This window comes from Squalius cephalus (assembly GCF_949319135.1).
Source record: "Squalius cephalus genome assembly, chromosome: 20".
Taxonomy (NCBI): Eukaryota; Metazoa; Chordata; class Actinopteri; order Cypriniformes; family Leuciscidae; genus Squalius; species Squalius cephalus.
In genome coordinates this window covers 2,249,495-2,262,660 of record NC_137141.1, presented here as the reverse complement: position 1 = coordinate 2,262,660, position 13,166 = coordinate 2,249,495, and the positions used below count along the sequence as shown (strand labels likewise).

The 13,166-nt window shown below is 36.1% G+C and overlaps 1 protein-coding gene across 2 annotated transcripts in view; it reads right to left on the bottom strand.

Annotated features, from left to right (window-relative positions):
• The window catches only part of atxn3 (ataxin 3), a 17,546-nt gene extending 4,380 nt beyond the window's left edge, over positions 1 to 13,166 (bottom strand). For both annotated transcript variants that reach the window (XM_079853896.1, XM_079853897.1), the window contains exons 1-7: positions 13,109 to 13,166; positions 10,981 to 11,145; positions 10,859 to 10,903; positions 5,663 to 5,748; positions 5,519 to 5,585; positions 3,471 to 3,558; positions 3,264 to 3,384 (exon numbers count right to left, since the gene is read on the bottom strand). In XM_079853896.1, the coding sequence (XP_079710022.1) occupies positions 3,264 to 3,384; positions 3,471 to 3,558; positions 5,519 to 5,585; positions 5,663 to 5,748; positions 10,859 to 10,903; positions 10,981 to 11,145; positions 13,109 to 13,132 (596 nt within the window). In that variant the 5' untranslated portion in view covers positions 13,133 to 13,166. The remainder of the gene's footprint in view (positions 1 to 3,263; positions 3,385 to 3,470; positions 3,559 to 5,518; positions 5,586 to 5,662; positions 5,749 to 10,858; positions 10,904 to 10,980; positions 11,146 to 13,108) is intronic.

The window sequence follows — 13,166 nt, the reverse complement described above, 5'->3', positions numbered from 1 at the left end:
AGATAACACACTCTCACACACACACACACACACACCTGAAGGGGGTTTATTCTGAGATAACACACTCACACACACACACACACACCTGAAGGGGGTTTATTCTGAGATAACACACACACACACACCTGAAGGGGGTTTATTCTGAGATAACACACACACACACACACACACACACACACCTGAAGGGGGTTTATTCTGAGATAACACACTCACACACACACACACACACACACACACACACACACCTGAAGGGGGTTTATTCTGAGATAACACACACACACACACACACACACACACACCTGAAGGGGGTTTATTCTGAGATAACACACACACACACACACACCTGAAGGGGGTTTATTCTGAGATAACAAACACACACACACACACACACACACACACACACACACACACACCTGAAGGGGGTTTATTCTGAGATAACACACACACACACACACACACCTGAAGGGGGTTTATTCTGAGATAACACACACACACACACACACACACACCTGAAGGGGGTTTATTCTGAGATAACACACACACACACACACACACACACACACACACACCTGAAGGGGGTTTATTCTGAGATAACACACTCACACACACACCTAAAGGGGGTTTATTCTGAGATAACACACACACACACACACACACACACACCTGAAGGGGGTTTATTCTGAGATAACACACTCACACACACACACACACACACACCTGAAGGGGGTTTATTCTGAGATAACACACACACACACACACACCTGAAGGGGGTTTATTCTGAGATAACACACACACACACACACACACACACACCTGAAGGGGGTTTATTCTGAGATAACACACACACACACACACAACTGAAGGGGGTTTATTCTGAGATAACACACACACACACACACACACACACACACCTGAAGGGGGTTTATTCTGAGATAACACACACACACACACACACACACACACACACACACACACACACACCTGAAGGGGGTTTATTCTGAGATAACACACACACACACACACACACACACACAACTGAAGGGGGTTCATTCTGAGATAACACACACACACACACACACACACACACACACACACACACACACCTGAAGGGGGTTTATTCTGAGATAACACACACACACACACACACACACACACACACACACACACACCTGAAGGGGGTTTATTCTGAGATAACACACACACACACACACACACACCTGAAGGGGGTTTATTCTGAGATAACACACACACACACACACACACCTGAAGGGGGTTTATTCTGAGATAACACACACACACCTGAAGGGGGTTTATTCTGAGATAACACACTCACACACACACACACACACACACCTGAAGGGGGTTTATTCTGAGATAACACACACACACACACACCTGAAGGGGGTTTATTCTGAGATAACACACACACACACACACACACACACACACACCTGAAGGGGGTTTATTCTGAGATAACACACACACACACACACACACAACTGAAGGGGGTTTATTCTGAGATAACACACACACACACACACACACACACACACACACACACACCTGAAGGGGGTTTATTCTGAGATAACACACACACACACACACACCTGAAGGGGGTTTATTCTGAGATAACACACACACACACACACACACACACACACACACACACACACACACACACACACACAACTGAAGGGGGTTCATTCTGAGATAACACACACACACACACACACACACACACACCTGAAGGGGGTTTATTCTGAGATAACACACACACACACACACACACACACACACACCTGAAGGGGGTTTATTCTGAGATAACAACCGGCTGGATGTACATTATCCCACTTATTACACGGCTACTTGCCACATAAGTAAATAATTAGACATTAAATATTGATCTGAGTTGAAATATTTTATTATGTCTTTAAACGCAAAGCTTCGCGGAGAGAGCAGTTTCAGCGGCAAGATCAAACTAGACGGACATTTAAGAGATACGGTTTACAGTCATAACACTTAATACACAGCATTTCACCACATTAATAATTATGGAGATTAGAGATATTGATTTCAGATTAAACTGTTTTAAAATCGTACCTGTTTGTGTCTTATAATCTTATCAGATCCAACAGTGTACAAAACAATAGTCACAAAATGGCAGCATCTGCGTTTGTATGAAATAAGAGAGAGCGAGTCCACGATACTGGATGGCATAATTAAATAACTGTACACAAAATATTTGACTGAGTTAATATTTTATTCACTCAAAACTTCAACGAAGAAAACCCGTTCCTAGCGAGTGTATAGCGCTGCTGACTTCAGTGACCCGGATGAGCCTGTGTTTCTGTTCTCAGAGGTTGTTATCTGGGAATAATATACCACTGGATGGAGCGATTGACCAATCAGAATCAAGTATTCCACAGAGCCGTGTAATAAATTATTATTAAAGTGCCCCTATTATATGCTATTTTAAAGATTTCAAATTTTCTTTTTAAGGTCTCCTACAACAGGTTAAATGCATCAGAGGTCAAAAACACTTTAATTTCCTCATAATCTGCACTGCAGCATCAGCTCTTTCCTCTCAGTGTCTGAAACGCTTCGATCGAGGTCTCTCTAAGCCCCGCGTCTTCTCCACATGAACAACGCGAACCAAACTCTTCCACTCTCAGATACACTACAGTGTTTGAGGGCGGAGCTAAGAGACCAGAGGCTGGCAATATGCAAATTAGTTACAAACCTACGCAGGTTCATCAGGAAGTGAGACTGAATTACTGACGACTCGTTTCAGTTCAGAATCACTTCTTTCTTTTGAGAGACAAAAACTCCATTCATCTGCACTTTGATCTTTGCAGAGCTTTCACATTCACAAACAGCTCCATTACACACTGCAGGAAAGGGAATATCTGGAAAAGCATTATAGGGGCACTTTAACACCGGTGGTTCTTTGCCTCCACGTCATGCACTGAAATCATTTGATGCACATCTAGCTGTGGATTAACCTTTATGTATTTAATCCTCATGCTTTGATGAAATTATGGTGTTTGTTTCGGGTGTCAAATAACTTAAGGAATAATAAAATAAGGAATAAATACAGTAGTCAACATTTGAATTGGATCAAAAAAGTTAATCAAAGTTGTCCTAAAACAAGATATTGTTTAAAATTCATGTATCACTCTGATGAGAGGTTTTGATCCGCTTCAAAGGTTGATGACTGTAGATTAGAGTGTTTCAAGCATGTCATGTGACGAGAGTCAGCGCACCTCTGGGCCTCGTCTTCTCCGATCAGCTTTGGCCGCTGCTGTTGCTCCACTCGCATGATCCGCAAAATCTGATCTGCTTCACAATCCGGCAGGTTTCCCCGGATCACAAATATGGAATAACCTGGAATATGGAGTTTCCATGCATTATGCATGTGGACGCACCGATGATGAGAGCTCATGTGATGCGCGGCCATGTAAGAGCTTTACCTTCTTGCTGTAGCTGCGCTAAGAACAGGGCCAAGTACGTGTCTGATATGAGCTCCGGTCCGGTCAGCAGCGAGTTCAGATTAAACCACTAGATCAAGAGAGAGAAACTCAACATCACCTCACACACAGAAGACACACACAGTGATCGTGACGTAATTCATACAACCCTAGTGGATGAATCTGTGTCTTCTCAAGCCAAAGACAGGTGTGTGTGAGAAAAACATCAACGTTCTGTCAGACGAGCAATCCGAAGGGTGTTAGTTCTCGCACAAACTTCACTACGCACTTACATTTAAGTCAAGCTGAACTTATTTCAGCTATACTATTTTCCAGAAAATCTTTGATTGTGTTAAACTTAAAGCTACACTGTGTGATTTTTACCCCCATCTAGCGGTGAAATTGTATATGACTACCCAGTGAATATTAGTTTCTGTTCCTCTCAATTCCGAGGGCGTTTTAACTCCTACGGTGGCCGTATTATTCCAAGATTAACATGGCTTCCAGTTATCGACTTCGTCCATGACAATAATAAACAATACGTCTAAAATGAATAAAACTACAGGACAGATGTCAGGAGGTAAACGTCACCCTTGGAATCGGCTATCCCAGCATAATCAGATTAGGCTAACGTTACAATGTGTACAAAGTAAAAGCAATTAAAAATAACTAAAATTTACAGTGTCCTTTTTTTTATATAGCTTAAAAAATTGTGCCTTTAAAACTATTCATCACCTGTGATCCGTCGCAGCACAGATTTATGTTACAAGGTAAACGATACTTTTTCACCATTGACGCGAGGATGAAGTTATACTAGAGGTCGTTCTGGCGTTATGCACAACCATGCTATGGTTAGACAAGCAACTATAAAACTTCGAATTTACACAAATGAATTACAACAGGCTGAATTACCTGTCGAGAAGAAAGCAGGCAACCTCGGCGTCCGTTTTAAAATCTTTTCTCCTCATGAGCTCTTTCCATCTGGGAAAAGTTACTCCAATATTGACTATGGTCTTGCTGATTTGTCTGTCGCGTTGACGTTTTAATTCTCTCTTTCAAATGTGAGTACGCACACACACACACACACACACACACACACACACACACACACACCACACTATCTTTCAAATCTGCCGGCACTCGCGAGCTCGCGAGTAATCTCCCCCTCGCATTCGTCACGGTGTCACTGAGTGAAAAACGCAAAAGGCGAAGCTTGAATTTACAGGCATGTCCCTCTTTGGCTAATGTAGTTTCAAGATGGAGGGGCAACATGGCGACCGGCATTCGAACCCCTCACCCGTATGTACTTTCAATGGCAGATTATAAACTTAAGAGAATACTTTATTACTTGAAAGAAGTAAATATACATTAATGAGCACATCTATTTTTGAAAGAACTAAGTGTTTTTTGCTAAGAATCAACTAAAAAAGTTACACAGTGTAGCTTTAAGAAAGAAAGTCATATACTGTACTATACATTGTGAATGACATGAGGGGGAGTAAATGAAGAGAGAACTTTCATTTTTGGGTGAACTATTCCTTTAAATTATCAGGAAATTTTAATTCTGAAGTGAACTAATACCTTAAGCTCATAATCATAGTAAAACATGTGTACGCCGATTTCAATAAACAAGCATGTAAACACTTTAATGGCATCTATTCCAGTGTGCATGCGCATTTCTGAAGTGCTGAAGAACTGAGTTCATGTTGACATGAATATAATGCAGTATATTAATGGTCAAAAACATGGAAATGAATAATTAATAAAAAAAAAAGTATCTATTATCAAAAAAAAATTGATAAATAGATCAATAAAAAAAAATGAAAAAAAAGATAGATACAAAAGAACTGGCATGTGTGCTGGAAGAGCCTTGTGTTTAAAGTGGTAAAAATAAGAATAATAGAAAATAATCAGAATGATGCAAATTGCATGTAAACACGAGTGTTTGCTCGTGTCATGTAAACATTTTACTGTGATCGAGTCCTGATTGGAAATAGTCACATCATCGGTGCACATGCAAACGTAGTCCTTGTTTTAGACTAAACACATACCTGCTGTCCCAGCTTACGCACCGTGAACCAGTGCTCCTTATAGTTACATATAAAGGCCTTCTCGTGTCTGAAAGCAAACATGAAGAGGATGAACGTCACTCAGCGGATAACAGCACGGATGCTGAAGCTGTCAGAAAGGCTTACATGGGATCGATCTGTAACTGCTGGTACTCTCTGCTGTTGAAGAGAACGATCTCCAAACCCCAAACCCCCAGTGCGTTACTGATGACCTGCAAGACACAGCACACCTGTACTCAGCGAGTGCTCATGGGACGTCTGAAACAGCCACACAGGGACAGCGGGACGGGAGGATTGTGAAAGTGTCGCTACATGTGAAATAAGAGGGACTGAAGATGCACGATGAAAAGGAATCACAGAAGAACTGGGATAAAAGTTTATAGTTTGATATAAACACTGATGTCTGCAGTAGCGAACAAAATAGAGCAAATCACCTTTTAAAAGTGACTTGACACTTCAATTACATTGTTACAGCAGTAGGTGGCGACTAGTGACTGTTAAAATAATGTATTTGTCATTGAATCATTCGTTCAAAAGATTTATTCAAAAATGCTGATTCATCCAGTAATGAAGCAAGTGAAGTCATTATGATTGAGTTATTGAAGCATTCATTCAAAAGATTCATTCAAAAATGCTGATTCATCCAGTAATGAAGCAAGTGAAGTCATTATGATTGAGTTATTGAAGCATTCATTCAAAAGATTCATTCAAAAATGCTGATTCATCCAGTAATGAAGCAAGTGAAGTCATTATGAGTGAGTTATTGAAGCATTCATTCAAAAGATTCATTCAAAAATGCTGATTCATCCAGTAATGAAGCGAGTGAAGTCATTATGATTGAGTTATTGAAGCATTCATTCAAAAGATTCATTCAAAAATGCTGATTCATCCAGTAATGAAGCAAGTGAAGTCATTATGAGTGAGTTATTGAAGCATTCATTCAAAAGATTCATTCAAAAATGCTGATTCATCCAGTAATGAAGCAAGTGAAGTCATTATGAGTGAGTTATTGAAGCATTCATTCAAAAGATTCATTCAAAAATGCTGATTCATCCAGTAATGAAGCGAGTGAAGTCATTATGAGTGAGTCCTTGAAGAATTCATTCAAAAGATTCATTCAAAAATGTTGATTCATCCAGTAATGAAGCAAGTGAAGACATTATGAGTGAGTTATTGAAGCATTCATTCAAAAGATTCATTCAAAAATGCTGATTCATCCAGTAATGAAGCGAGTGAAGTCATTATGATTGAGTTATTGAAGCATTCATTCAAAAGATTCATTCAAAAATGCTGATTCATCCAGTAATGAAGCAAGTGAAGTCATTATGAGTGAGTTATTGAAGCATTCATTCAAAAGATTCATTCAAAAATGCTGATTCATCCAGTAATGAAGCGAGTGAAGTCATTATGAGTGAGTTATTGAAGCATTCATTCAAAAGATTCATTCAAAAATGCTGATTCATCCAGTAATGAAGCGAGTGAAGTCATTATGAGTGAGTCCTTGAAGAATTCATTCAAAAGATTCATTAAAAAATGTTGATTCATCCAGTAATGAAGCAAGTGAAGTCATTATGATTGAGTTATTGAAGCATTCATTCAAAAGATTCATTCAAAAATGCTGATTCATCCAGTAATGAAGCGAGTGAAGTCATTATGAGTGAGTTATTGAAGCATTCATTCAAAAGATTCATTCAAAAATGCTGATTCATCCAGTAATGAAGCAAGTGAAGTCATTATGAGTGAGTTATTGAAGCATTCATTCAAAAGATTCATTCAAAAATGCTGATTCATCCAGTAATGAAGCGAGTGAAGTCATTATGAGTGAGTCCTTGAAGAATTCATTCAAAAGATTCATTCAAAAATGTTGATTCATCCAGTAATGAAGCAAGTGAAGTCATTATGAGTGAGTTATTGAAGCATTCATTCAAAAGATTCATTCAAAAATGCTGATTCATCCAGTAATGAAGCGAGTGAAGTCATTATGAGTGAGTTATTGAAGCATTCATTCAAAAGATTCATTCAAAAATGCTGATTCATCCAGTAATGAAGCGAGTGAAGTCATTATGAGTGAGTCCTTGAAGAATTCATTCAAAAGATTCATTCAAAAATGTTGATTCATCCAGTAATGAAGCAAGTGAAGTCATTATGATTGAGTTATTGAAGCATTCATTCAAAAGATTCATTCAAAAATGCTGATTCATCCAGTAATGAAGCGAGTGAAGTCATTATGAGTGAGTTATTGAAACATTCATTCAAAAGATTCATTCAAAAATGCTGATTCATCCAGTAATGAAGCAAGTGAAGTCATTATGAGTGAGTTATTGAAGCATTCATTCAAAAGATTCATTCAAAAATGCTGATTCATCCAGTAATGAAGCGAGTGAAGTCATTATGATTGAGTTATTGAAGCATTCATTCAAAAGATTCATTCAAAAATGCTGATTCATCCAGTAATGAAGCAAGTGAAGTCATTATGAGTGAGTTATTGAAGCATTCATTCAAAAGATTCATTCAAAAATGCTGATTCATCCAGTAATGAAGCGAGTGAAGTCATTATGAGTGAGTTATTGAAGCATTCATTCAAAAGATTCATTCAAAAATGCTGATTCATCCAGTAATGAAGCGAGTGAAGTCATTATGAGTGAGTTATTGAAGCATTCATTCAAAAGATTCATTCAAAAATGTTGATTCATCCAGTAATGAAGCGAGTGAAGTCATTATGAGTGAGTCCTTGAAGAATTCATTCAAAAGATTCATTCAAAAATGTTGATTCATCCAGTAATGAAGCAATTGAAGTAGTTATGAGTGAGTTATTGAAGCATTCATTTAAAAAGATTCATTAAAAAAATGCTGATTCATCCAGAAATGAAGCAAATGAAGTCATTATGAGTGAGTTATTGAAGCATTCATTTAAAAAGATTCATTAAAAAAATGCTGATTCATCCAGAAATGAAGCAAATGAAGTCATTATGAGTGAGTTATTGAAGCGTTCATTTAAAAAGATTCATTAAAAAAATGCTGATTCATCCAGTAATAAAGCAAGTGAAGTCATTATGAGTGAGTCCTTGAAGAATTCATTCAAAAGATTCATTAAAAAAATGCTGATTCATCCAGTAATGAAGCAAAATAAGTCTTTATGTGCGAGTGATTAAAGCACTCACTTAAGAGATTTGTTAAAAAATGCTGATTCATCTACTAATTAAGCAAGTGTAGTCTTTATGAGTGAGTTATTGAAGCATTCATTCAAAAGATTCATTCAAAAATGTTGATTCATCCAGTAATTTAGCAAGTGAAGTGTTTATGAGTGAGTCCTTGAAGCATTCATTTAAACATATTTTAAATATTCAGATTAATGAAACACTTTTATAAATAGACTACAGAAAATAACATTTAAATTGTGATTCTCAGTTTATCCAGAATCGTGCAGCTCTAAAAAGATTATGAAGACAAACTTTAGACAATCATGCAACAAGAAGCTGAAGAACATGACAGAAGGAGGAGTGTGATGTGGTTTGATGCTCTCACTGTCACACTCTCACTATTTCTGACGTCACAAACTACCTTGTAACCAATCAGATCAACGTGTGATCGTCAACCAGTGGATCTCTGAGCTGAGTGAGTGAGTGGAGGCGGGGCTCATTTGCGTATTCATAGAACCACGCATACTAAATGAGGCAAGGGTGTCGAGTTACAGTCAAGATATTTTAACCTGTTAAGCTTCACCAGTGCGTCGGCGCACTGAAGCGTTTTTTATTTATTTAATTCAAAATTACTATCAGATTTAATGTTATACCTTGACAAACTATACATCATTAAAAAGATATAAGACTCAAGTTTCAGTATTTGACCACTATTGTATTCTGAGAAACTTATAGTGACAGTTATGTCTTAATTTGTGTCAGGAGTTATGAAATGAAAAAATGAGTCGATACCTTTAATATGAATTATGCGCGTCAGCCGCTCCCATTCATAATAAACTCCCGTGCTGTCGTCATGACAGCGATACACAAAACAACGTCCCTCAGGGCTTTAGCTCAAAAATGTGCAGATTTGGAGAAATATTGATAGATTCTTTTAGATTTACATCATATTTCTATAGACAGGAATAATATTTATTGAATTTATACCCAAATGCGTCAATGTAATCTTTATGAGCGTTTGGTATTCTAATTCACAGTGTTTTCAATTCATACCAATAGCCTGAGGGCGCTATATGCACAGTAATATAGTCCATATATGAAACATGAAGAAGAGCCATGATCATGTGACATTCCAGGAAGCCTCGAACACACACAAAGCTACAGAGTTCGCGCTGTAAAATGCAGATACAGATGTTTTGAAGACAATAAACATGATTGCAATGATATCTGATTTGCCTGTGTTCTTCAAGCCATGCCAGGTATTTTCATAATAAAAGATTATATTTATAATGTAATGCTAATCTATATAGACTTCATCATTGTGCATAATACTATCAAATAATATATTTTCTGTCTGATTTTTTTATCTGAAGCTAAATTAGATCACAGAAGATTATTTAAAACATTCGGCTTGAGTTATAAAGTACGTTTTGAGCATAAACATGGTTTTAATCTCATATATTGTCGTGTATTGATGGTGTGCTAAGCTAACATGCTAGCTAGCCCTAACTGTTAGTCACATGACATGGTCTTGAAAAACATTTAACTAAATACAGAGTTTTGGGCTTATTATCTTCAGATTTTAAACATAAAATGTTTAGACATGTGGCTTTAGCTGTAGTGCATTTCTAGATTGCTCCAGTGCCAATTTCAATTTTATTTTCATGAGGATGTTTCATAAAAAATAATTTCTAATAACTTTACAAAACTTTGAAGCTATTTATAACAATTTTTGTCATTACGACAATAATTAATTCTACATTTACAATAAACTGCCAGGTGTCAGCTTTCAAACGAGATCATACTTGTGCTTTTAGTACAAAGGGTTCATGAACTGTATCTGTTTCAGTTTGGGTATGTCATTTCTGGGGATTTTTCAAAAGTGGCGTTGCAGCTTAACAGGTTCAAGGAAAAAAAGTTTAAATATGTAATTTTGGTGATCAAAGATGAGTTTTAAGGGTTACAATTATTGACTACAGGGGGACTTTGAAAGAATCACTTTATTCTTAGTGTAAAGAACAATTTAATAATCTAAAGCACCTTTTTATACTATAAAGAACGTTTTGTGCAATCGAAAGATTCAAAGGATGTGAAATATCCTTCATGGGACCATCAATGCCACTAAAGAGCCGTTATTATGAGAGTGCAGAAACTGCTGTACAGTGCCTCACACGTGACTCACCTGAATGGAAAAGAAGCCGCTGTCATCCATGTTTCCCGACGGTTGCTGGAGAAGGCAGAACACACAGGTGTTAGGATTATAAGAGTGAGCTGTGAGCAGTGAGTGTGTGTGTGTGTGCGCACCTGTAGGAAGGTCCTGTACTCCTCCGTCTGCACTCCTCCCTCCGCCATGCGCATGCGCTCCTCCTCGTCCAGCTGGTGTGCGATCGACGACAGCTCCACCGGACTGAAGTACTCGCCCTGCAGGAGGTTATTCAAGCAGTGCTGCGCACACAGAGAGCCCTCTTGCTGAAACACACACACACACACACACACACACACACACACACATATTACTGTCAGGGATTTTACATGCACATTCAGTCATTAGCAGACGCCTTTGTCCAAAGCGACTTACAAACTTACAACAAGCGAGTCGTCATGAAGAGGCAAAAACAAAACCAGTGCCCAAAATACACAGTTCAGGCATTGCTTAGAGTAGCACAGGCCAGACAAGGAGGAGTACAGGAAAAAATAAAAACAATAAATAATTATATATATATATATATATATATATATATATACACACATATATTACATGTAAAGTATGATCCTTCTCGTGTGAGTGACCCAATCCTCACACTTAAACAACAGCTATAATTTCATATATGATGACCCAATTAATACTGTGAAAGAATTATTATAAATTTGTAAAACATCTAGTTTCTATTACATCACTGTTTTTTTTCTACTGACAGTACTGTACTGTTGTTTAATTATTTATTTATATCAAATGATTTTAATGAAATGTATTGTTACATTTATTTAAATCAAATTTCATGCATTTCAGTCAACTTTCATTTTAATCTAAAAAAAAATCTTATTTTAACTATGTATTTATTTTGACCTTTTACACTTTTGTTATTTTTTTAATCAGTTTTATTTATTTGTTTAGCTTTATCAACTTTATATCAAATTGTATTTTCATTTATTTTAATTGCATTTTTTTTATTAAATCAAATTTTAGTAATTTATTACATTACATCATTGTGTTTTTCTACTCACTGTAGTACTGTACTGTTACATGTTCTATTTATTTGTTTATTTGTATTAACTATTTTAATCACATATTTATTATTTAAATCATTTTTTATTTTAATAAATTTATTTAATTACTTAGTTTTATCTGATTTTTACACACTACTTCTCTGTTTTTATTTATTTTAATTGAGTTATATTTATTTATTTAGTTTTACTAAATGTAATTATTTTAATTTAAATCGATTTGTTTTTATCTCATTTATTTTAATAAAATGTACTAATTTATTATTCATTTATTTAAACACATTTATCAATTTATTTACTTAGTATCTTATTTATACACTACTTTTCAGTTTTTATTTATTTTAATCAAGCTTTTTTTAATCAAATTTAATTATTTATTTGTTTTACATTTATTTTATTTTAGTTTAATCAAATGTACAAATTTATTAATTTCAATTAAATTTTATTTATTTAATTTTTTTACATTTATTTGTTAAGTGTTTTATTAAATAACTTTTTAAACAATTTATTTATCTAATCTGATATATTATTGTATTGTTGAAAAAAAAATCGTGTTTTATTTTAATAACATTTATTTAGTTTGTTAAATTATTTATCTATTTATACAGTGTTTTTCTGTAAACTTTGCCCCGGAGCGCAGTTTATAAACCCTGATGACTGTCACTCATTTACAGTGCTAACCAGAGTTACTGCAGTTCTGGATCTTACAGTAAAACTGTGACTTTAGAAATGAAAACCACTGAAAGCTCATCCCATAATAACTGATTATGCGTTTACTATAGTAAAACTAAACAAATAAAAGGACACGACATTCCCAGAATTACCCTGGAGAACAGCATTAGTCGCATATTTATTCAGGACTACGGTAACGGTGTATAATAACGTAAGTTACCATGGTAAATGTTAGTAAATGCAGTTACTGTGGTGTTTATAGAATCATAATCCGCGACATTAGCTTCACATGAGAGAGATGTGAGAATAATAAAAGCGGAACAATGACAGTAAACAAAACAACTCGAAGAATTTCAGCCCATTTCAGATCGTTGACAGTCGATAAAAGTCCATAAACGCTTCATATAAACCCGTCTGAGCTCGTTCGTGTGAGAATAAGCTGAAACACGGACAAAGCTCTTATTTAAGGGGTGGAGCACGTGTGTTAAATATATATATCATTCATAAATATAATTCGCTAAAATGCGATTCTTACTTTTTCGTGGAAAATAGACTCCATGTTTGTGAAAGTGTGAATGACGGGACAGTCGGAA